Below are 23,777 nucleotides of genomic sequence, written 5' to 3'. Positions count from 1 at the left end.
TTGCTCTGATCTTAAAAATACGTTGAGTGCGTTTAGGGGCGCTATTCGGAAAGCACTCATTCAAAATCGACCAAGAACAGCATTTGCATGCGTTTAAAGGGGCTGTCCCACTTGTGCCACCTATTTGGCGAGTTTTGAAGAGTTTAAAAAAATGACATGTTGAAGACCTCCTTCAACTATGTAGAAGACCTCCTTCGACTATGTTGAAGACTAGCTACGACTAATTCCGGGAAAATTAGACACCGAATAGTGGAGAGTGAAGACGACCTTCTTCGATTTCCTTTAACCTCCCTTCGACTAAGATGAAGACTATCTATGACTACCTCCGACGACCCTCGATTACCTACGACTAACATGCCTACCTACTACGAGTAACAAAAGTATCGATTTTTTCCATGGCGACCTTTTTTTACTCGCAGGCATTTTTTAACTTATTGAAAAAAAACGCGCGACCTAGCCGAGGCCTCGAGTACGCGGATACCACTCTCGAGCATGAAGGAGAGTTACGAAGACTTCCTACGACCTCGTCGACCATGCTACGAGTATGAGTCGAGGGCAAACTCGCCAGAACTCGCGGATTAGGTTGCCCAAGTGGGACAGGCCCTTTAGAGATCGAAGATAGTCGAAGGTAGGTCGAAGGAGATCGTCTTCACTCTCCACTATTCGGTGTCCAATTTTCCCGAAGCTAGTCGAAGCTGGTCTTCAACATAGTCGAAGGAGGTCTTCTACATAGTCGAAGGAGGTCTTCAACATGACACTTTTTAAAACCCTCCTAAACTCTTCTAAACTCACCAATTAGGTCGCCGCAGTAGGACAGCCCCTTTAAGGTGCAATTCTGATCGCCCCATCACAGGAAAGATGTGGAAGCTTTGGATAAGGTGCAAGGAGATTGACCAGAATGCTGGCCGAATTAAAGGGTTTTGGCTACAGGGAGAGGTGGGATAGACTTGGATTGTTTTAGTCTCATTTAGTTTATTGTCTCGAGTGCCGAGGTACAGTGACAAGCTTATGTTGTGTGCTAATCAGTTAGCGGAAAGACAATACATGACAATCGAGCCATGTGTGCGGATACATGATATAGTGGATAACGTATCGTGCAAGATAAAATCCAGTGAAGTCCGATGAAAGATAGTCCGAGGGTCTCCAATGAGGTGGAAAGTAGTTTAGGACTGTTCTCTAGTTGTTGATAGAATGATTTAGATGCCTGATAATGACTGGGAAGAAACTGTCCCTGAATCTGAAGGTGTGCCTTTTCACACTTCTATACCTCGTGCCTGATGGGAAAGGGGAGATGAGGGAGTGATGGGGTGAGACTCATCCTTGATTATGCTGGTGGCCTTGCCGAGGCAGCCTGAGGTCTAAATGGGGTCAATGGAAGGGAGGTTATTTTATGGATGGTCTGGGATATGCCTACAATTCTCTGCAATTTATTTCAGTCTTGGATGAAGCTGTTCCTAAACCATGCATCCCGATTTTCTCTGGAAAGTCAAGGATCGAGGGGCGATTTGATAGAAGTATCTAAAATTGTGAGAGGCATAGATGAGGTAGACAATCAGAACATATTCCCAGTGTGGAATTGTCCAGAGGGCATAGCTTTAAGATATGAGGGGGGAAGTTTAATGGAGATATGCAGGACATTTTTTTCACATCGAAAGTGGTGGGGATCTCATTGCCAAGGTTGGTGGAATCACTTCCAATTCCCAATGTACAGCTATTTCGTATTGGAGAATCAAGGAACTGCAGGTGCTGGTTTACAAAAAAAACACTTAAGTGCTGGAGTCAGGACCGTACGAAGCTTTTCAAATAGGGGGGTGGCATGACAGGATTACAAAAAACTTAATGTGAAACTTAATCACGAGCGCGAAGCGTGAAGTCCCTCGATGCCAAGGTCCAGGGGTTTTAGATGCTCCCTGATGCATTCTGAGCCTTATTTTGGAGCATTTCTTCACCGAATTTTGCACCAAATTTATGACCAATATTTCAGAAATTAAAAGGAACCTGAGAGGTAGCTTTTTCACACAAAGGGTGCTGGGTGTATGTAACGAGCTGCCAGAGGAGGTAGTTAAGGCTGGGACTATCCTAATGTTTAAGAGACATTTGGACACGTACATGGATAGGACAGATTTAGATCGATATGGGTCAAACGCGTGTGAGTGGGACTAGTTTAGATGGGACATGTCGGTCGGTGTGGGCAAGTTGGGCTGAAGGGCCTGTTTCCACACTGTATCATTCTATGACTAAAAAGTGAAGAAGAAAAATGCATGTAGATAAGTAGAGCAGATTTGAAAGAGGAGTGAAATGTAAAGGCAGAGAGAGGTTTATGGGTGGAAAGGAACATAGGAAAGTAGGGGGAGAGTGGGCTTGGGCAGATGGGTGAAGAGAAAATAGTCACAAAGTGCTGGAGTAACTCAGTGGGTCAGGCAGCATCTGCGGAGAATATGAATAGGCGACGTTTCACAGAGTGCTGAAGTAACTCAGCGAGTCAGGCAGCATCTGTGGAGAACATGGATAGGTGACATGTCACAGAGTGCTGGAATAACTCAGTGGGTCAGGCAGCATCTCTGGAGAAAAGGTATAGATTATATTTCGGGTCAAGACCGTTCTTCAGTAATATTCATGATGTGACATGCATAGACATTCCTGAATGTTACCCAAATCATCGTGAGCTACTTTGTTATGGTGCTTGCCCTCTCCTATAACATCTCTGCTGCCTTGGGTGATGCAGGACAGGACACAAGCTTTGGGACACGGTGTGAAGCTGTTGCCGTCTGTCCTAACCTGGTGAAAACCTGGATGGAGTGGATTTCGAGAGGATGTTTCCACTAGTGGGAGAGTCTAGGACCAGTGGCCACAGCCTCAGAATTAAAAGACATTCCTTTAGGAAGGAGATGAGCAGGAATTTCTTAAGTCAGAGGGTGGTGAACTGTGGAATTCATTGCCACAGACAGCTGTGGAGGTCAAGTCTGGACATTTTTCAGGAGGAGATTGGTAGATTCTTAATTGATACAGGTGTCAGAGGTAATAGGGAGAAGGCAGGAGAATGGGTTTGAGAGGGAAAGATAGAGTCATAGAGTGATACAGTGTGGAAACAGGCCTTTCGGCCCAGCATGTCCCATCTGCACTAGTCCCACCTGCCCACGTTTGATCCATATCCCTCCGAACCTGTCCTATCCATGTACCTGTCTAACTGTTTCTTAAATGTTGTGATAATCCCTGCCTCAACTACCTCCTCTGGCAGCTTGTTCCATACATCTACCGCCCTTTGTATGAAAAACATACCCCACAGACTCCTATTAAATCTTTTGCCCTTCACCTTAAACTTATGTCCTCTGCTCCTCGATTCACTTACTCTGGGCAAAAGACTCAACCATATCTATTCAAATCATGATTTTATACACCTCTATTAGATCATCCCTCATCCTCCTGTGCTCCATGAAATAGAGTCCCAGCCTACTCAACCTCTCCCTATAGCTCTGGCCCTCTAGTCCTGGTAACATCCTCATAAATCTTCACTGTACCCTTTCCAGTTTGATGACATATTTCCTATAACATGGTGCCCAGAACTGAACACAATACTCTGAATGCGGCCTCACCAACTTCTTATGCAACTGCAACATGACCTCCCAACTTCTATACTCAGCCTGACCCGCTGAGTTACTACTCCAGCACTCTGTGAAACATCACAGAACAGGGCAAGATTAGCAAGTTTGCTGATGATACAGAAGTGAGTGGTTTTGCAGATAGTGAAGATGGTTGTGAAAGATTGCAGCAGGATCTGGATCAATTAGCCAGGTGGGCAGAGGAATGGTTGCATGGTTCCTTGAAGGTCGTGTCGCAGGTATATCAGGTGGTCAAAAAGTATTTTGGCACTTTGACCTTCATCAGTCAGAGTATTGAGTATAGAAGTTGGGAGGTCATGTTGCAGTTGTATAAGACTTTGGTGAGACCGCATTTAGAATATTGTGTTCAGTTCTGGGCACCATGTTATAGGAAAGATGTCAAACTGAAAAGAGTACAGAGATCCCCATCCTGGATCAGTCCAATCAGGGTTGTGTCATCCGCAAACTTGAGAAACTTGACAGGTGTCTGTGAAGGTGCATTCACTGGTGGGGCGAGAGTAGAGGAGAGGGGAGAGTACGCATCTTGCGGTGCTCCTATGCTGAGCGTTTGTGGGTCCGAGATATGCTTTCCCGCCTCACATGCTGCTTCCTGTCTGTCAGAAAGCTGGTGATCCACCGACAGAGGGGTTCAGGCACAGTCAACTCAGAAAGTTTGGAGCGTAGTAGCTCTGGCACAATGGTGTTGAATGCAGAGCTAAAATCAATAAAACTAAATCCTCGCATAGGTTCCCTGGCATTCTAGGTGCTGGAGGATGAAGTGCAGGCCCAGATTGACTGCATCATCCACAGATCTATTGGCCCAATATGCAAAATGCAGATGGTCCAGCAGAGGGATTGTGATATTGTTCAGCTTGGCCAGCACAAGCCTTTCAATGGTCTTCATGACTGCAGAGGTCAGTGCGGGGTCCATTCTTTGCAGACTGGGGTCTGGCTGTGTTTGTTGGGGAAGGGGTACCAGGGATACGTTTCTAATTTTCAAACCTGCAGTAAAACTCATTCAGGTCGTTCGTCAGCTGTCCAAAGAGCGGGGGGCTTTCAAACTGAAGAAGAGTCATTAGCTGAGAACTTGCTCCTCAACTTCTCAGAGTACCTTTCCTTGGCAGCTCTGATTCCTCTTCTCAGCTCTTTATCGATTAGGCCCACTTTTAACTCTTTAATGATTAGGCTATCGGCTTGACGCATATTTCAGTATTGGTATCAAGGAAAAGAAAGCAGTTCCAATTGTTTGATATTATTTGATATTGTTTGATATTGTTTAATATCTAATAAAATCAAATAACCTCCACCGAAAACGGTGTCTGAGACGGGCCAGGAAGATCATCCAGGACCCCTCTCACCCTAACCATGGACTGTTTGCCCTCCTCCCATCAGGGAGGCGGTACAGGAGCCTCAGGTCTCGAACTAGCAGGATGAGGAACAGCTTTTTCAACAACACACTTACATTGCTGAACTCGGAGTCCCGTCGCTAGATATCTTTGGTCTCTCCATCCACATTGTTGACCAGTACTCTTCTTACTCTAGTGTATGCTTGTTCTGTATTTTTTTTTTAAATTCCTATCTTGCACTATGACTATGACCAGACGCTAAACTGCATTTCGTTGTACCTATACTTGTATCTGTGCAATGACAATAAAGTTGAATTGAATTGAATTGAATTGAATTGAATTATTCATATGGAGGAGAAAATATAATAGCTCTAAAACCTACCTTAATTTTGCAATCTCATTAAAGATAATCCCCCTTCCCCTCTCCCCTCCCCCATCTCTCTCTCCCCTCCCCTCCACTCTCTCTCTCCCCCTCCCCCCTCTCACATCCCCCCCTCTTTCTTGAGGGGGGGGCGAAGATGAAGGTGGTGCGGGCCCAGCGGGCGGGGGGGATGAATGTGGCGTGGGCCCAGCGGGGGTGGCGGGGGCCCAGCGGGGGACAGTGAAGGTGGCGTGGACCCAGCGAGGGTCAGCGGGGGTGGCGTGGGCCCAGCTGGGGTGGCGTGGGCCCAGCGGGGGTAGCGTGGACCCAGCCCGGGTCAGCGGGGGTGGCGTGGACCCAGCGGGGTTGGCGTGGGCCCAGCAGGGGTGGCGTGGACCCAGCGGGGGTCAGTGAGGGTGGCGTGGACCCAGCGAGGGTCAGCGGGGTTGGCATGGGCCCAGCTGGGGTGGCGTGGGCCCAGCAGGGGTGGCGTGGGCCCAGCGGGGGTGGCGTGGACCCAGCGGGGGTCAGCGGGGGTGGCGTGGACCCAGCGGGGGTGGCGTGGGCCCAGCTGGGGTCAGTGAGGGTGGCGTGGACCAAGCGGGGGTGGCGTGGGCCCAACGGGGGTCAGCGAGAGTGGCATGGACCCAGCGGAGGTCAGCGGAGGTGGCGTGGGCCCAGCGGGCGTGGCATGGACCCAGCGTGGGGTGGTGGGGGTGGCGTGGGCCCAGCGGGGGTGGCATGAGCCCAGCGGGGGTGGCATGAGCCCAGCGGAGGTGGTGTGGGCCCAGCGGGGGTCAGCGGGGGTGGTGTGGGGGGAAGATGGCTTGGGCCCCGGCGGCAGGGGGAGGCGAGGGGAGCAGGCTCCGCCGCAGCGGCGTCTGGTGTTGGGGTTACAGCTGTTGGCTTCAGATTCAGCCACTCTTGTCCGGTGACGGGGGAACAGAGAACTGGCCATTTCCAAAGTGGAAACGTGGATTTTTTTCCGTTTAAAAAAAAAATTTTCTTCCGATTTTTTTTCCCGTTTTTTTTTTTGGTGATTTTTTCTTAGGGTGGAAAAAAGGGGGGTGCGGTCGCACCCAACGCACCCCCCCTTCGGCCGGCCATGGCTGGAGTAACTCAACAGGTCAGGCAGCTCTCCCGGGATCCTCAATTCACCTCCATTAACTATCCCAAGTTCATGTCTTTCTCCACAGTAAAAACAGAGAAATATATATTGAGGACCTTGCCCATACATAGATAACCACTTAAGGGCCTGGCCCACTTGGCCGTCATTTACGCGACAGGCCAGTAGAGACTGACACGCGACAGTCGCGCGCGTCATCATACGTCTTCATCTGTCAGCACAGTTGTCTGGAGCCTGTATTTCTCTTACATATCACTAGGAGCAGTCACTCTGGAACAATAACTGCTGCTTTTTAGGGCAGCACAGTGGTGCAACTGGTAGAGCTGCTGTCTCGCAGCGCAAGAGATCAGGGTTCAATCCTGGCCTCCGGGGTTGTCTGTGTGAAGTTTGCATGTTCTCCCTGTGACTGCATATTTTTTCTCCGGTGGTCTGATTTCTGCCAAAGGTTTGCGGGTTTGCAGGTTTATTGGCCTCTGTAAATTGCCCGTATGTGAAGAGAGTGGATGAAAAAGTAAGATAACACGGAACTAGTGTGAATGGGTCATTGATATTTGGCATCTAGACTCAATGGGTTGAAGGGCTTGTTTTCATGCTGTAACTCTAAATTAAACTAAACTCAATCTTGCGTGATGCTCCCCCTCTCAGCTACTCAAGCGAAACATTAAAAACATATCCCTTTTCCCCCAAAAACCAGAAGAAAGAATTCAACCCAAGAAAATTTTAAGTAACAAAGTATCACACTTTATAAAATTATATTCTCTTGATAGCCAGACTGCTCCTGCCCAAGATCACTGAGGACTTTAAATATGGAATTGGCTTGGTTGCCAGCATAATTCTCATGTGCAGGAAGGAACTGTAGATGCTGGTTTACACTGAAGATAGATACAAAATGCTATAGTAACTAGTATCGCTTTCTGTCCTGGGCCTCCTCCACAGTCCAGCATTTAGTATAATTCTCATTATTGTTTTGATGGATGAGTAACCTGACATCATCAAGATCAGCAGTGTTTCAGATTAATCTCTGCGATCTGTTGTACATTGACTTAGATTCTTTGATTAAATCAGTTCTGATCAATAGTCATATAATTCTGAAGTCATACATATGTAGCCATTAATGATTTTATTGTAGTTGAGAAGCAAATCAATTATTGAATATACTGAGACAAACGGGATGACTGGGCTAAATTCCAAGTTTCAAAAGAGTTATCACATGGTTATGCCCCAATAATTATAATGAGAACGACCACAGCATCGATAACCAACATGGTAAGATTTCATTCATCTTTATTCATACATTAATTCTGTAATATTTAAATATATATTATATAAAATAAATAACTTGTTTTCTACAATGTACCAGTGGATTAAATAGTGAGATCCCAAGGGGTTACAGCACCAAGAGGCCATTCAGCCCATCAAACCCAAATCAGATCTTTGAGAGCTTAGTTAAGACTCATTCATCTTCTAAATCAACCGACCCCCACCACCGACTCAAAGCCCTGCAAATCTCTTACAATTATTTATCCAATTCCCTTTGATAACTATTATCCCTTTCCTTTCAGCCAATGTGCCCCAGATCACCACTCACAGTGCATAAGCACAAACCAAATCCTTGTCCTCTCCGTTCTGCCAATTGTTTTAGGTTTGTGTACTCTGCTTACCTGCACTCCAACCACGGGGATCAATTTCCCGCTACACCATTTATCGCACCCACTCACAATTTTCAACACCGGTTTCCTTTTTAGCCTCTTCTCTACAGAGAATATTTAACGTTGTGAAATTTCTAGATACCTTCCACTTGGTTTTTAACATATCCACTTCTATTTTGTGCTTTCTGTAGGTTGACCATAAAACACTCTTGAGTTCTGTTTGCAACTATCTTCATGTCCTGGCTTATCAGTAATCCATACAAAAAAATCTAATGTGGCAACAGAGTATGGCTTTTATAAACTCTGGTGTTTCTCTTAAGTTATTTACACAGGCCATCCTTGGGTAATGAACTGGTTCCGTTTTCATAAGTGCCCAGAAGACTATTTTGTCAATGTCAGAAAAAACACAAATATCATTCAATATGGTAATCACACCTCCACTGCATTGCAATCAATGGCATTAAAAGCAGATAAGACTGATAAAAAAGATGATTATGAAAAGTGGGGAGAGAGAAAACCATTTCTGACATCTGTTGGAATGAACATATATACCCTATGCAGACTTTTGAATCTAATAATATGGGAATTCATGTGGATAAATGTGCGGTTATCCACTATGGTAGCAAAAACAACAAGGCAGATTACTATCTAAATGGCGTCAAGTTGGGAAAAGGGGAAGTACAACGGGATCTGGGGGTCCTTGTACATCAGTCTATGAAAGTAAGCATGCAGGTACAGCAGGCAGTGAAGATAGCGAATGGCATGTTGGCCTTTATAACAAGAGGAATTGAATATAGGAGCAAAGAGGTCCTTCTGCAGTTGTACAGAGCCCTAGTGAGACCACACCTGGAGTATTGTGTTCAGTTTTGGTCTCCTAATTTGAGGAAGGACATTCTTGCTATTGAGAGAGTGCAGCGTAGGTTTACAAGATTAATTCCCGGGATGGCGGGACTGTCATATGCTGAGAGAATGGAGCAGCTGGGCTTGTACACTCTGGAGTTTAGAAAGATGAGAGGAGATCTTATTGAAACATATAAGATTGTTAAGGGCTTGGACACGCTAGAGGCAGGAAACATGTTCCCGAACCAGGGGCCACAGTTTAAGAATAAGGAGTAAGCCATTTAGAACGGAGACGAGGAAACACTTTTTCTCACAGAGAGTGGCGAGTCTGTGGAATTCTCTGCCTCAAAGGGCGGTGGAGGCAGGTTCTCTGGATGTTTTCAAGAGAGAGCTAGATAGTGCTCTTAAAAATAGCTGAGTCAGGCGATATGGGGAGAAGGCAGGAACGGGGTACTGATTGGGGATGATCAGCCATGATCACATTGAATGGTGGTGCTGGCTCGAAGGGCTGAATGGCCTACTCCTGCACCTATTGTCTATGGTTTATTGTCAATCATTTTTATGAGCGTCCGTAAAAGACAGGTATTCTTAACCTAGGAAATAGCCTGTTTTAAATGTATATGCTTATATGCAGCAAGATCAGTGAGTGCCCAGTGCTAGATATGATGCTGCTGGAGAAGGCAACATATAAATGAACTCTTTGGTAGAAGTAAAACACAAAATGCTGAAGTAAATCAATGGGTCACGCAGCACCTGTGGAAGGAATGGATTGATGTTGTTTCGGGTCAGGACCCTTCTTCAGACAGTCTATCCTGACTTGAAAGTTTATCACCAAATTCACCTTTGTTACTGGGTCAATGTCCTGGGATGGTCTAGCAGCAGATGGTAGGAGCTCATTCATTGCAAGTACAACAGCGGTTCAGGGAGTCTAGTGGTGCCTTCATTTTACAGAGTCTTAAGTCATACAGTTGTACCGCACATAAAAGGGGCCTTCCGCCCACCTGACCTTTTGTCCATCTACTTTAATCCCATTTGCCAACAATATATCCTTGCCCATTCAAGTGCCCATCTAAATATCTCTTCAATGTAATGATTGTATCTGATTCCACCACCTCCTTTGGCAATGAACTCCATATATCAACCACTCTACATAAAAAACCTTTCTTGCACCTTAAATCTATGCAATCTTATTTTTCATACCCCTGCCCATGTGAAAAAATATTCCACCTATCTACCCTGTATATGTCACTCATAATCTTGTACTTTTCTATCAGGTCAGTCCTCTGCATTCTTTGCTCCAGAGAAAAGAAACCTAGCATATCCAATCCCTTCCCATAACTGCCCCCCTCCAATCCAGGCAATATCCTGGTGAATCTCCCCTGAACCCTCTCCAGCACACCCATGTCTTTCCCATGTGGTTGTGACCAAAACTGTGCCCAATTCTCCAAGCTTGGCCTAACCAGTGTTTGAAAGTTTTCAAGAGTGGGTTTATTGTATTGTACAATTATTGTTTATTGTACAGCATTGATTAGGTACACACTTTATGTCAGGTTGGGGGCTGAGAAACTATCAGACTACATTTTCACATAGGAGTTAGTAGGTATATTAATGGGTATATGGAGCAAGTTGCCAGAGGAGTTAGTTGAGGCAGGTACTATAACAACATTTAAAATACATTTGGATAGGTACATGGATAGGAAAGGTTTAGACAGATATGAGCCAAATGCAACATGTGGAACTATCATTGATGGAGCATCTTGGTTGGCATGGACGTTGAGCTGAAGGGCCTGTTTCCATGCTGTAGGTTTCTATGATTCTACAGGACCTCCATGTACATAACATACACAAGAAAGTGTTTGGAAGACCTGCGGGATGGATTTACCAGCTGCTGCAAGGATGCAGGCATCTTCTACAGCATGGGAACTCGGCCAAGGCCCCGTTTCCTTACAATCTGCTGGGTTATGAGCAGTCCTCAGGAATGGAACACTGCCATAACCTGGGGATGACCTGAATCTACTTTAACATTCCATGCTTCTTGGTTTATCTTCAGATACCTCTACTTAACTTCAACCAGTACTGATAAGGAGAAGGAACACTGGCTGCCCACATCAGGAGCTCTGTGGTCCCATTGCCAAGTCAGATTGAGGAGACCGAGTCTCAGATCTTGGATGCAGTCCAGTTGAAAGCTTGTGTGCCGATGGGTGAAGCTATTCAAAGCGCTGTTGCATACACTACCATGTTAACAAATGTCCTCCCACCACTCTGACAGCCAGACTGCTCACTGGACCACGTCTTCCCACCACACTCTTCCCTAAGCAGTGGAACAGTTAACTGCGACTTTACCACCTCATCTGACCAGTAAATAACCTGCACATCATTCCACCACTTCATGGTTCACACCAAGGTGAGAATGTGAAGATGCAAGCAACAGTACATAAAAAAATAGTTTACAAATTTTAGGGATAAAAAGTTGTGATCAGGCAATTTAAAGGCAGTTAAAATATTCATGTCTGCAGTTGCTTCGCTCTCATTTAGGGGTCCAGGAATAAGAATACAGCCTTCTTAGATAAATGCTATGTATATATAAGAAAGGTTAAAATCAATCTATTTCCTCAATCATCCAAACATTTCTAGGAAGTTTCACATCATGAGCAGAGTCCAGATTACAAAAGCACCACACTGGAGAGTTTGCACATATTTCTGTGTCAGATATCATTTTGAACATTTAACAATTTTTAAAAAATGAGGGTTGATCCTATTTTGATAAATAATCATCTCTAGTGAAGGGACCACATGACGAGAGGCAGGCTGCAAGATCATGGAGCTTCACAGTGCATCAGTTTGCTCTAAAAAAAATGGAAGTTGAGGCACAAATTCAAATTAAACGAATCATTCCTCATTCATACCATTTGAAGTTGAAAGAGAAAAGGTATAATTTCTCCATGTTAAGGCATTTTGAGGAGACTTGTCTTTGGTGCATTCTGCAATTCCATGTAAAAACTGGGTTCCACTTTCACCCATATCATTATCACTTGATTGAATCAAATAACTGATCTGCGAGCTGCACCTGGGCTAGAACTTGAAACAGTCTTTTGATATTCTGTGTTGTATAATTCTCCAGCGCAATCCTAGAAACTGATTAGAATTCCAATCAAATTACAGTTTTAAGTGTCAGTCCACATCCAGTCTCTCCTTTGGAAGAATAGCTCCAATGATATAGCAAACAGGCCGCAAGGCAGAGGTTTCTTCAGTTCCATACATTGTAAACACTATTGAGAGTCAAAGGTAGTGGGTATGTTACCTCTCCCATTGTCCTTCCAGTGTCATCCACAATGAACTCTTGTAGTGAGAGATGCCAATCTGGGCTCCTCACCTTCTGAATGAACTAATTTTTGCTTTCAAGATGTACCTTTATTTTGAACTTGCTATAAATGAAAGTTGAGACATTTATCATTGATTGTTGGTGATGGGACTCCCTTGACAACCTTTATCCATCGTATATGAGATCTTAAATAAAGCAACCTCAGCAAAGCAGCTCTGCTTGGCGGAGAGTAGCTTGATGCATTTTATGGAGAGCTGAATCAATGGCACTGGGGAGTCCGGCTCCCCATTCCCTCTAAATCCAACCTATTAGTGCTCGCCGGTGCATCAACACTGTGTTGGGGAGGGGGTGTGCAAAACATTTTTTTTAAAATGGAGAATGCTCTTAGAAGAAATACTTTTTCCGTCCAGGAAGATTCTCTGAAATGATTGATCTATGTCGACCTTCTTTCATCGAAAGGTAAGTCTGCAATCAGCCAGTTTTTCCTGACACTGATATGTGGTCACATGGGAAGTAAACAAAGTAACACATTTGTAAAAGAAAGTTGTTTGAAACTCCTGCATCCTTGACCGTAGAATAGCTCCCAGACCCAGGTTTTCTCCAGCATACTCTCTCTCTCCTCTTACGATAGTTCTATAACACTACCAAACAAGGTACCCAATGGCAAAAAAATGCAGGATTGTCTCTCTTGACATAAAACCTGGTTCACTGAGGTAAATTAGTTCCACTATAAAATCCCTGGAGTGATTGGCCCTCGTGTTCACGAGTTTTCTATTCCATCTTGATCTGTGAAGCTTTGGCCACGTTACTTCTTGGGTCAATAGACCTTCAGTTTAAGCACCTTAGAAATCCGTTCCTTCGCACTAGAATAGATGAGGTATGAGCCTTCGTCTGTGTTGAACTGTTCCCAGTCTGTACAGCCATACGTTGGGAGGTGATGGACCGGAACAAAACTTTCAAAACCCTGCCACCTGCAAGAAAATTAAATCTCTGAAACAACGTCCATTTTTTCTTTGGAGTGTAGCTTAAGACAGTTTAAGAAAGAGAGCTTAATTTTTGAGTTTGTGTAACAAAATAGCATTCCAAGGCACTGCACAGGAGTTTTAGCAACCAAAATGTGACCTAGAGCCACATAAGAAGATATTAGAAATAAGTTAAGCAGTCGGTTTAAAGCAGCATCTTAAGAGGAGGAAAGAGAGATTGAGCATCAGAGACATTTTGCAAGAACTTCTGGCTTCAGTGGCTGTGGGATAGCAGCCAGTGACAGGGTGATTTTAAGTCAGTGATAAGCAATTGAAGAATGTGGAGATTACACATGTTTTTATGGGCTGGATGGGGAGAAGAGGGGACCATTCAGAAGTTTGGGAATATAGGAAGAAGGATTTAAAACTCAATCTGCTGTCAGGATGAGAGCCAATGTAGTTCGGAGTGCACAGAGGGTGTGAACAGGAGTTGCTGTGAGTACGTTCACATCCAACCTTCTCTTGACAGATGTGCTCACCTGTATATAACACTGTTTAAAAAAAAGTTGGAGCCATCAAATGAGTTTGCCACAACCAGGAAGCTGTCATCGCCCACTGTGAAGAACTCCCAGTCAACTGCACTGTAACACAAAGATGAGAGGTGATGAGCCTGTGGTCCAGACCCTACTCCCTGCCATTCATCATGTGCCATTCATCCCTGGTTCTTTCAGGATGCTTCATTTTCAGGTTGCAATCACACTTTGAGATCCACTTATACTCAGGCCCCATTCATATTTAAGCCTCCATTTATGCACTGGCTTCAAACCCAGATCCCATTCACACTCAGGCTTCTGTTCTGTTGACAGTAATAGTTTAAGCTGTGGTGGGTCTGGCAGAGTGGAACCACCTCATCTGTCAGAATAGCCCAAAACAAAATGTAACCTTAATGTAGAGCTGAGAACATTCAGAGGTGAAGTCAGGAGGCATTTCCTCACTGAAGGTCACAGTCATTGGCAGTGGGCATAAAACGGGTCTTCAGCTGAACTCCTCCATACCAGGTTTTTTACTTGAACCAGTCCCATTTGCCTGTATTTCATATCTCTCTAAACCTTTCCTATCCATGTAGTGTCTAAGTGTATTTAAATAATATCATTGTACCTACTTCTACAACTTCCTCTGGCAGCTCATTCCATGTAGGCATCACCCTTTACATTAAGAAATTGCCCCTTGGGCCACTTTTAAATATTTTCCCTTTCACCTGAAATGCCTTCGGGTTCTGGACCTTACCCTGGTAAAAAAGACTGTGACCATTCACCTTATCCACGCTTTTTATGATTTTATATACCTCAGCCTCCAAAGCTCGAGTGAAAAACATCCCAGCCTACTTCTTGGTTCTTCTTGGTTTCTTGGTCCTCCAAAATATTCCAAACGGAATTTAAACTGGAGGTGGTGAGCTTATCCCAATCTCAACTCCCTGTGTCCTGGTCACATCTTGATAAATATTTTCTGCACTGTTTTTACAGCTTAATGACACATTTCCTCCAGTAGGGTGACCAGAACTGCATACAATACTCCAAATGTGGTCTCACCAACGTCATGTACAGATGAAACACAACATCCCACCTTATATGCTCAATATCCTTCCTAAAGAAGGCAAGCATGCCAAACATATTCACCACCTTTTTTTAACCTATGTCACCATTTTCAGGGAACTGTGCACCTGTACACTAGGTCTCTCTGCTCTACAACACTCTCCAGGATCTTACCTATATTGTGCATGTCAAATGGTTGGACAAAGGCTCGAGGCAAAAATGCAAATCAGGGCAAAGTTGGAAGTTAAATTGGGGGATTTCTCACATTTTCCCACAACACTGGAGGCTATTCAGCCCATCAAGTCTATGCTGCTCTGCAGAGCACACCCATCAATCCAATTTCCCCAACTTCTCTGAGGGAACCAGAGCTTCAGGGGGATTGTAGGATCAATGACAAGAGGTGGCAGATATTATGGTAGCGTGGCGCATTTGGGCAGAGGTTGGCTTTGTGGTTTGAGGGTAGGGGAGATGGTCTAGAAGGAAGAAGGGATATGAGGGAACTTCCTCAATCCAACTCCCGGATCTGGTCTGGGACTTGTTCAGGGAAGTCCCTCTAGATTAGAGAATGCAGCATTACTTACGCCTGGGCTGTAGCACACTACAGAATCAAGTATCCTGATTAAACCTTGTATGGGCGTCAACTCTAAACACTAGAGACTGCAATACTGGATTTTTGAGCAAAAAAACAAACAGGTGGACCAACAGCGCCTCATACAGTATCTGCAGAGGGAATTGGACAGAAAATGTTTTGGGTCAGGATTCTTCTTCAGACTGATGGAGTAGAATCAAGATAAATGTCAGAATGAGGTGAGGGGAAGGGTTAGAGCAAGAGATGGCAAATGATGGTTGGTTCCAGGTAAGGAGTGGCTGAGTCAGATGGGGGAGAGAAGGGTGCAGAGAGTAACCAAGGCTGGAAGTGGTAAGTGGAGAAGACAAAAGAGTGTCATTGGTGGAAACTGATTAAGTGAAAACTGATAAACTGATAAACAGGAAAACGGAGATTGCATCAGGAAACGTCATTGTGTCTGATGCAGAAAATACATGGGTATTGGAAGCACATTTGGTGACTGCAAATGCCAGGTTGAAATTTTGGCGTAATGTAATTCTGCCTGTATTTTACTCTGAGAAAAAAAACACAATTTTCAAATCTGAAGCACTAGAAATATATTTTTAAATGCACCATTTGAATTTCCAGGTAATATAAACTGAGATATGCGAGGAAAAGCTGCAAACTCAGTCACCAGGTGGCTCTGCTGCACACAAAGCTCAGTCCTGGTTTGGTGGCTAGTGCAGTTCCTGAGCACTGAGGTCTGACAGCAACTCTTTCTGAAACACTTTCTGACAGCAACTTGGAACATTACCTTGCCTGGGAGATTATGCAATACAGTTATTGCACAATTAATCATTTTGACATGGAATGTGCTTTCTGAAAGGTAGACAAAGGTTAAAATTTGGCTTTCAAAAGGGAATTAAATTTGAAACAATATACAGAAGACAATATACAGAACACACATCACCCATTCTTTCTCTCCAGAGATGCTGCCTGTCCTGCTGAATTTTTCTAGTTTCTAGTGTTTATCTTCAGTTTAAACCAGCATGTGCAGTTCCTTCCTACATTCTTTGTTAAGCGAAACAGGTCCTATTCTCATAATATTATTCACCTCAACTAAGTCTTTTCTTCACCTCCGTTGCTGCAGAGAATACAATCCCAGTTATCAAATATTTCTTCAAAGTGAAAAAAAAATTCCAGCCCTGCCAACATCTTCATAAATCGCCCCTGGATCCTCTCCAGAGCAATTGCACCCTTTCTACAATGTGTCATAGTCTTACAGCATGGAAACAGGCCCTTCATCCCAACTTGTTCACGCAGATCAAGATGCCCCATGTAAACTAGTCCCATTTATCCGCATTTGGCCCGTATCCCTTTAAATATTGTGTGTGCCAGTGTGTGTGTGAGTGGGAGGTGTGGGACGGCCCAGGTGCTTCTTGTCCAGCTGGTGTATGGGGGTGGTGAGGGTCGGTGACCCGGGGGTCGGGCATCGGTGCGGAGCCTTAGCCCGAGATTCTTCCCCGCAGCTCCGGAGGCGGCACCACTCACCTGGTCCGCTCCTGGCTCCGGGCCGGCGTTAAAACTCTATGGGGTGTGGACAGAGCGGCCGACGGACACAGAGCCGCCGGAGGTGAGGGTGGGAGGTGTGAGCGGACCGGGTGAGTGGGGGCATTGGGAGTTTTTTTCCCCAAATCATCCCGCGGGCCGGTAGTTTGACAGCCCTGCTTTAAACCAATGCCCTCTAGTTCTTGAATCACATATCCCGGGAAAAAGACTATCCTTTCACCTTATATATTCACCTCATTGTTTTTACTCACCTCTAAAACATTTTTTGCTTTATTTTGAACTTCCAGCACCTGCAGATTTTTGAGCGTGAGAAATTTGTGATCAGGGTGAGAGCATGAGAATTTTGTCAAATGCGTTGGCAGCCCTGGGATTGAACCTGATTCTCTAGTGTCGCAAAGCAATGGCTCTACCCACTGCCCCACTGTTCCATTAAGAGAGTTCAGTGCTGAGATAGGTTAGGAAAATGCAGTGTAATGGTAATCAGGCAGGGTGGTGGAGCAGTGCTCAGGCTCTCGCCAAAAGGTAAGGCAAATTTCCCCTGCTGCTATCTCTGGAGGCCTGCACACTGCATGTTGGAACAGGAGCAGGCCTTTCGGCCCCATAAACCTTTTCTGCCATTCAATAGGATCATGCCAACCTGATATTAAAGATAGGTACCATTTGCTGGCTTGGATAAATGTAAAACATCCCACTATAGTGTTCTCTCTAATCAAGGTATCTCCTTCAACCAGAGTCACAGAAGCAAACTCACTGCTCCTTATCTCTGCTGTTTACAAGATCACAAATCAGCAACTGGTCATTGAAGGAAGAGGAGATAATAGCCAGTCTGATCAACATCTAAATAACATACCTGTATGTCGGGATGTCCTGAAACTTGACAAACATCTGGGCGGTGATGTTAAGTTCATAGATGGTGGAATTGATGTTGAAGGAGTTGATTCCGTTTGATGCCCCTGTCTGATAGCTCTGACTGTTGGCAACTGCGAGGAAGGTTCGTCCTTCAACACGGAAAATCTCCCAGTCTGTAGCACCATATGTCTGTAAGAAAAGAAAGGCTTATTTTTCTACATCTAATAGAGACACTGCCTCAAAAAGGCAGCCAGCATCATCAAAGACCCATTCCACCCAGGACACACTCTCATTTCGCTCCTACCATTGGGAAGAAGGTATAGTTTCAATAATAACTTCTTCCGAACATCCATCAAACTCTTGAACACTACAAAAAACTAACTATGGACAGTCATGGTTGAACTTAAGGGACTTTGGGCTTTTTGCACTAATACTGGGTTTATTAATTTATTGTTTTTTTCTTATATGTTATCTATGAGATTTGTATTTACAGGACTGTTATGCTGCTGCAAGTTTGAAGTTCATTAATTCCATTGTCAGAACGTATGACATTTAAATACTATGGATGAGAATTTAGAAAGCATGATATGTGAGTTTGCAGACTAAACTAAAGTGGGTGGTATTGTAGATAGCGAAGATGATTTTCAAAAATTACAGCAGAATCTTGACCAAGTGGGCTGAGGAATGGTTAATGGTTTAATGCAGATAAGTGTGAGGTGTTGTATTTTGGGAAGTTAAACTAGGGCTGGACCTACACAGTGAATGACCAGGCAGAATGATGTAGAGCAGAGGGATCTAGTAGTGCAGGTATGGAGGTTCTTGAAAGTGGCATCACAGTTGGAGTGATCAAGGCTATCAGCACAATTCCAAGGACCCCTTATTCATTCAGCATTACATAACTGAGCAGAGTCCCTGGTTATTCATGACTAAAGGTTGCCCATAATAAGGTGACAGTAATCCACTCTGCATCTGATCGGCAGTGTAGATTTGTCAGAGATTATATGCTCTATTTGAGACAACAGACCTGCCTACCTGCTTTATTTGTTTTAATGAGTATAAATATTATTTATTTATACCCATATCACCAACATAAAAAGGGGTGGGATGTCTCACAGTGACCTGACTGGCATTTGGTCCTCACCCAATGCCATTGAAGGTGCATGAATGGATTTTTAATCTCTGAGGTATCCCCCTATGACTGTTGTACTTGCTGAGATTATAAGAATCATGGCCCCCATTTTATAATGTAATCTACTTCTTGTGACTCTCTTTCAGATACTCCCAAGTAATAGACAAAGTTAAGGTTCAGATCAGCCAAGGTATTATTGATTGGTGGAATAGATGAATGGTCTCCTCCAGATCTGACCACAGGGCCATAAAGCCATGGAGCACAGAAACGAGCCATTTGGCCTAACTCATCCATGTCGGGCAAAGTTCCTTCCTGAGCTAGTCCAATTTGCCTGTATATCTCGTTAAACCTTTCCTGACTCTGAACATGTCCAAATATATTTTAAACATTGCAGCAGTACCTGTCCCTACAGCTTCCTCTGACGGCTTATTCCGTGTACCCATGTTCCATTTCATGTTCTGCGTGAAATAATAGTCCGCTTTAAAACTTTCCGTTCTCATCATATACCTATATCTGCTAGTTTTAGATTTCCCTCCCCTGGGAAAACGATTGTGGCAATACACCGTATTTACACCCCTCATGATTTTCTTAACCTCTACAAGATCACTCCTCAGCCTCTTGTGCTCCAGGGAAAACAGTCCCAGGTATTCAGACTCTACTCATAACTCAGTCCTTCAGTCCCATCAATAGTCCTGTGAATATTTCTGCCCCCTTCTGACTTAATTGCACCCTGTCTATAGTATGGTGACCACCACCTCTGCTATTCCGGCAGAGAAATGTGAAGTACGCCTGTCTTTTGACACTGAATATATGTGGCTTATTTAAGGTAGAGAGAAATGGGGCACTTACAGGCATTGATTGGAAAAGTCGGAACATTCCATCCAGTTGGATGTAAATTCGTGAGTAGATCCGGGTTGAGGTCCCATTGAAGGTGTTCGCCACAACTAGGAAGGAATATGGTCCGATGGTAAAGAACTCCCAGTCGTAGGCTCCTGAAGTGGGAATCGTCTGGTTTCTTTCAAATAGGTGTGACTTGGGATTCCACTTGTAAATAACACTGTCAATGTTGTGGTTGTCTCCTTAAAAGAAGAAACAAATAGGTTTAAGGTGAGAGGGGAAAAATATAATAGGAACCAGAGGGGCAATTTTTTCACACAGTGGATGGCATGTACATAGACTGAACTGCCAGAGGAAGCAGTTGAGGCAGGTACCGTAACAACATTTAAGAGACATTTGAACAAGTACATGGATAGGAAAGGTTAAAACATATCTTGATCAAACACAGGCAACTGGGACTAATGTGAATGGGCATCTTGGTCGGCATGAATGAGTGCTTTAGCTAAAGGTCCTGTTTCTGTGCTGTATGACACAATGAGTATTAAAGCCATCAAGTTCCATGAAGAGGCCCCCAGCCCTCATCACCCCAATAAAGAAGCTGGTCTACATACACTCTCAGCAAGGACGAGTGGAAATGATATGCCCCAGATAACTCCTTACACATGCGAACTGCAGCTAATCAAAACAATGCCGCAGAAATGTGGTCACTGTTTCTCATGAGGAAATGCAGCAGCCAATTGGTTTCTATCAGTTTTCCACAAACATTGGCAGACACAGTATAACTTTATTAATCTGACATACACTGGTGCTGCTGGGCAAGCAGATTTTCCAGGCTATCGGGTGTCATTCATATTAATCATTCCCAGGCACATTTAATTTAATTTTTTTGGAATGACACAGCAGAATGTTAAATGTTCCAGTAGACCCAGTGAGTGAATAAAATGCGGGAAACAAGATCACGATAAATTTCAAGGGATTCTGAAAGACAGATACAATTGATTGGGAAGCAAGCATGGCAACTGGAGCACCAGAGTGTGAATGGGAGTGTGGTATCTGGGGCATGGGTGAGCAAAGGCGAATGTGGTATCTTGGACACTGATGAGTGAACGGGAGTGCAGGAAGTGGGGCACCGATGAGTGAAAGGAAGTGTGGAAACTGGGACACTGGCGAGTTTGGGGGAGTGCAGCAATTCCTTGGGAACCACGTGAGTTTATTTCAGTTACTCTGGTTTCCTTTTACATCTTAAAGATGTTCAGGTTGGTAGACTAATCGGTCACTGTAAGTTGACCGCTCTAGAGTGTGCGTGAGTGGTTGAATCTGATGGGAGTTGTTGAGCATGTGGGGTGAATAAAAAAGGGGATTCACGCAGGACTGGCTTAAACGGATGGTTGCTGGGTTGGCACAGACTCGATAGGTGCACATTCTTCCCAACTCACAAAGCTTTGGGATGTGGGACGAAACCAGTGCACTCAGAAGAAACCATTGCACTTGTGGGGCGAACATGTAAACTCCACAGAGACAGCACCAGAAGTCACGGTTGAACTAAGAGGCAGTATTTATACCAAATGTGCCCTAAATTGATCTTCAAAATCTGCATTGTCTTAATAAGGGATCAACTGTTAAAAGTTAATCTTGTAAATATAAGTGTCCTCTTGTCAAATTGTTGCAATATGTCAATACATGTATTATTTACCTATCGAAATGTTAAGTGGCATTTAACTTAATTTCTTCCCTGAGATTTGGTGATTGATTTGATTGCTTAACCATCATCCTGTCTAGAGCAGGTTGATTGTGATTAATGATTTACACCGATTTCAACCTCTTCTGTATTCCTGGTTCCTTTCCTGCCACTTACAAACACGATAAGTTTCTGATCTGTATCTTAACGCCATCTACTGGGGCAGATATTCTCAGCGGCTTACCTACCAAATGTTTATTTCTATTGAATACTGACAAATCTCAATAACATCAACAACGAAAGAACTGATGGTTGAAACAGGTAAAGCATCGAAAAACTTTCCCATTCTTGTTCTGGCTTGTAACCCTGTTTTGATATGCCTGGAGCACAATGGAATGTAGTTTCTTCTTCCTGAAATATTAAAATATCTATTTGAAATTCCATATAATTTTCATATCTCCCCTAGCCAGGAATTTATTTGATGGTCTGGTTCGCTTGGGTTCAGGGGTGAAGTTTGATATTTTGAATCCTGCTGACTCCAGACTTTCTTTCCCAAAGTCCCAGAGTGAACTTGGCTAATGTCAATGGTGCAAGACACAAGAAAATGGGAGCAGGAATAAACCACTTGGCCTCTCAAGCCTGCCTCGCCATTCTTCACGATCATGCCTAATCTATGCCAGCCTCAACTCCTTTTCTGTGCCAGTTCCATAACCGCCAATGCTTCGAGCTTTCAAATATATATCTACCTCTCCCTAAAATATATCTGTGATCCACCCTCCGCCACCCTCGGGAGCAGAGAATTCCAGAGATTCACTTCCATCTGAGAGAAGAAATTTCTACACATCTCAATTTTAAAAGACTGCCCCCTGTTTTGTAGCTTTGTAGATAAATCATCAGTTTTGAGGTCTTGTATTGTCAAACACCTTTAGTGAGCTCATTTTGGATAGATGAACTACTTAGAAGAGTCATCCTTAAGATGTCTTACTACATTAAAGCTTCAGCATAAACCCAGGCTGTGGTCAGGTGTTTAAGATTGGGAGCAGTGGTCCCTGTAGGTGTAGGTGAGCCCATTTGGAAAACAAGGTCATGCACAAAAATGATGCACCACCATTCTTTAAGAGAGACGTAATCTGAACATTGATGCACACCCTTCAAAGTCCTCAGCAATGAATGACGTTGACAGTAACAGTCAAATTTGCCTCACTTTTGCCTTTGAAATGAATTTAGCTGGTTTCCCACCCATATTTGACTGATTTTGACCTGTATTCACAAAGTTAAATTTAAGAACTGGGCAAACACTTCAATTTTCTGTTAATGCTTCGACCAGTCAATGAGCAAAAATTGTTAGATGCATATGACCTTCACAAATCTTCTCACAGCTGAATTTTGCATTTCTTAATCGACCAATCAATAGCACTTTCAATTCCCACTTCAGAGAATGATGCAAAGGATTAGTTATTACTTCAGGATTATTTAGTTATCAGGATTACTGCCTGTACCACGCGACAGTGAGAGTAGGAATGGAGCAAGGTGGAGGATAAATGCGTGGCTGAAAGACTGGTGCAGAGGGCAGGGATTCAAGTTTCTGGATCATTGGGACTTCTTTTGGGGAAGGTGGGACCTGTACAGAAAGGATGGGTTGCACTTGAACCCGAGGTGGACCAATATCCTGGCGGGGAAATTTGCAAAGGCTACTGGGGAGACTTTAAACTAGAATGGTTGGGGCGAGGGACTCAAATAGAGAAAGCTAGTAGACAGAATGGGAGGCAGGAAGCAGAAAAGGGAAGCACTCAGACACAAGAGGAGAAAGAAGAAAAAGGAAATAAACAGAGAATAAGAGGCGGGGGGTTTCTTAAATGTGCATATTTTAATGCTAGGAGCATTGTAAGAAAGGTGGATGAGCTTAGAGTCTGGATAGACACCTGGAAGTATGATGTTGTGGCGATCAGTGAAACATGGTTGCAGGAGGGCTGTGATTGGAAACTAAATATTCCAGGATTTCGTTGCTTCAGGTGTGATAGAATTGGAGGGGCAAGAGGTGGAGGTGTTGCATTGCTTATCAGGGAAGATATTACAGGAGTGCTTTGGCAGGATAGATTAGAGGGCTCGTCTAGGGAGGCTATTTGGGTGGAACTGAGAAATGGGAAAGGGGTAGCAACACTTATAGGGGTGTATTATAGACTGCCAAATGGGGAGCGAGAATTGGAAGAGCAAATATGTAAGGAGATAGCAGATATTAGTTGTAAGCACAAGGTAGTGATTGTGGGAGATTTCAACTTTCCACACATAGACTGGGAAACACATTCTGTAAATGGGCTGGATGGTTTGGAGTTTGTAAAATATGTGCAGGATAGTTTTTTGCAGCAATACA

At 44.1% G+C, this 23,777-nt stretch overlaps 1 protein-coding gene across 1 annotated transcript in view; it reads right to left on the bottom strand.

The window, feature by feature from the left end:
• Nucleotides 1-10,645: 10,645 nt before the first annotated feature.
• tspear (thrombospondin type laminin G domain and EAR repeats) overlaps nt 10,646-23,777 on the bottom strand; it is a 55,220-nt gene continuing 42,088 nt past the window's right edge. Inside the window, exons 9-12 of the mRNA XM_033024444.1 lie at nt 19,741-19,970; nt 17,764-17,951; nt 13,745-13,846; nt 10,646-13,214 (exon numbers count right to left, since the gene is read on the bottom strand). Coding sequence (XP_032880335.1) covers nt 13,061-13,214; nt 13,745-13,846; nt 17,764-17,951; nt 19,741-19,970 — 674 coding nt within the window. The 3' untranslated portion in view covers nt 10,646-13,060. The remainder of the gene's footprint in view (nt 13,215-13,744; nt 13,847-17,763; nt 17,952-19,740; nt 19,971-23,777) is intronic.

The sequence above is a fragment of the Amblyraja radiata genome, chromosome 7, assembly GCF_010909765.2.
Source record: "Amblyraja radiata isolate CabotCenter1 chromosome 7, sAmbRad1.1.pri, whole genome shotgun sequence".
NCBI lineage: Eukaryota > Metazoa > Chordata > Chondrichthyes > Rajiformes > Rajidae > Amblyraja > Amblyraja radiata.
This window is presented reverse-complemented; position numbering and strand designations above follow the sequence as displayed.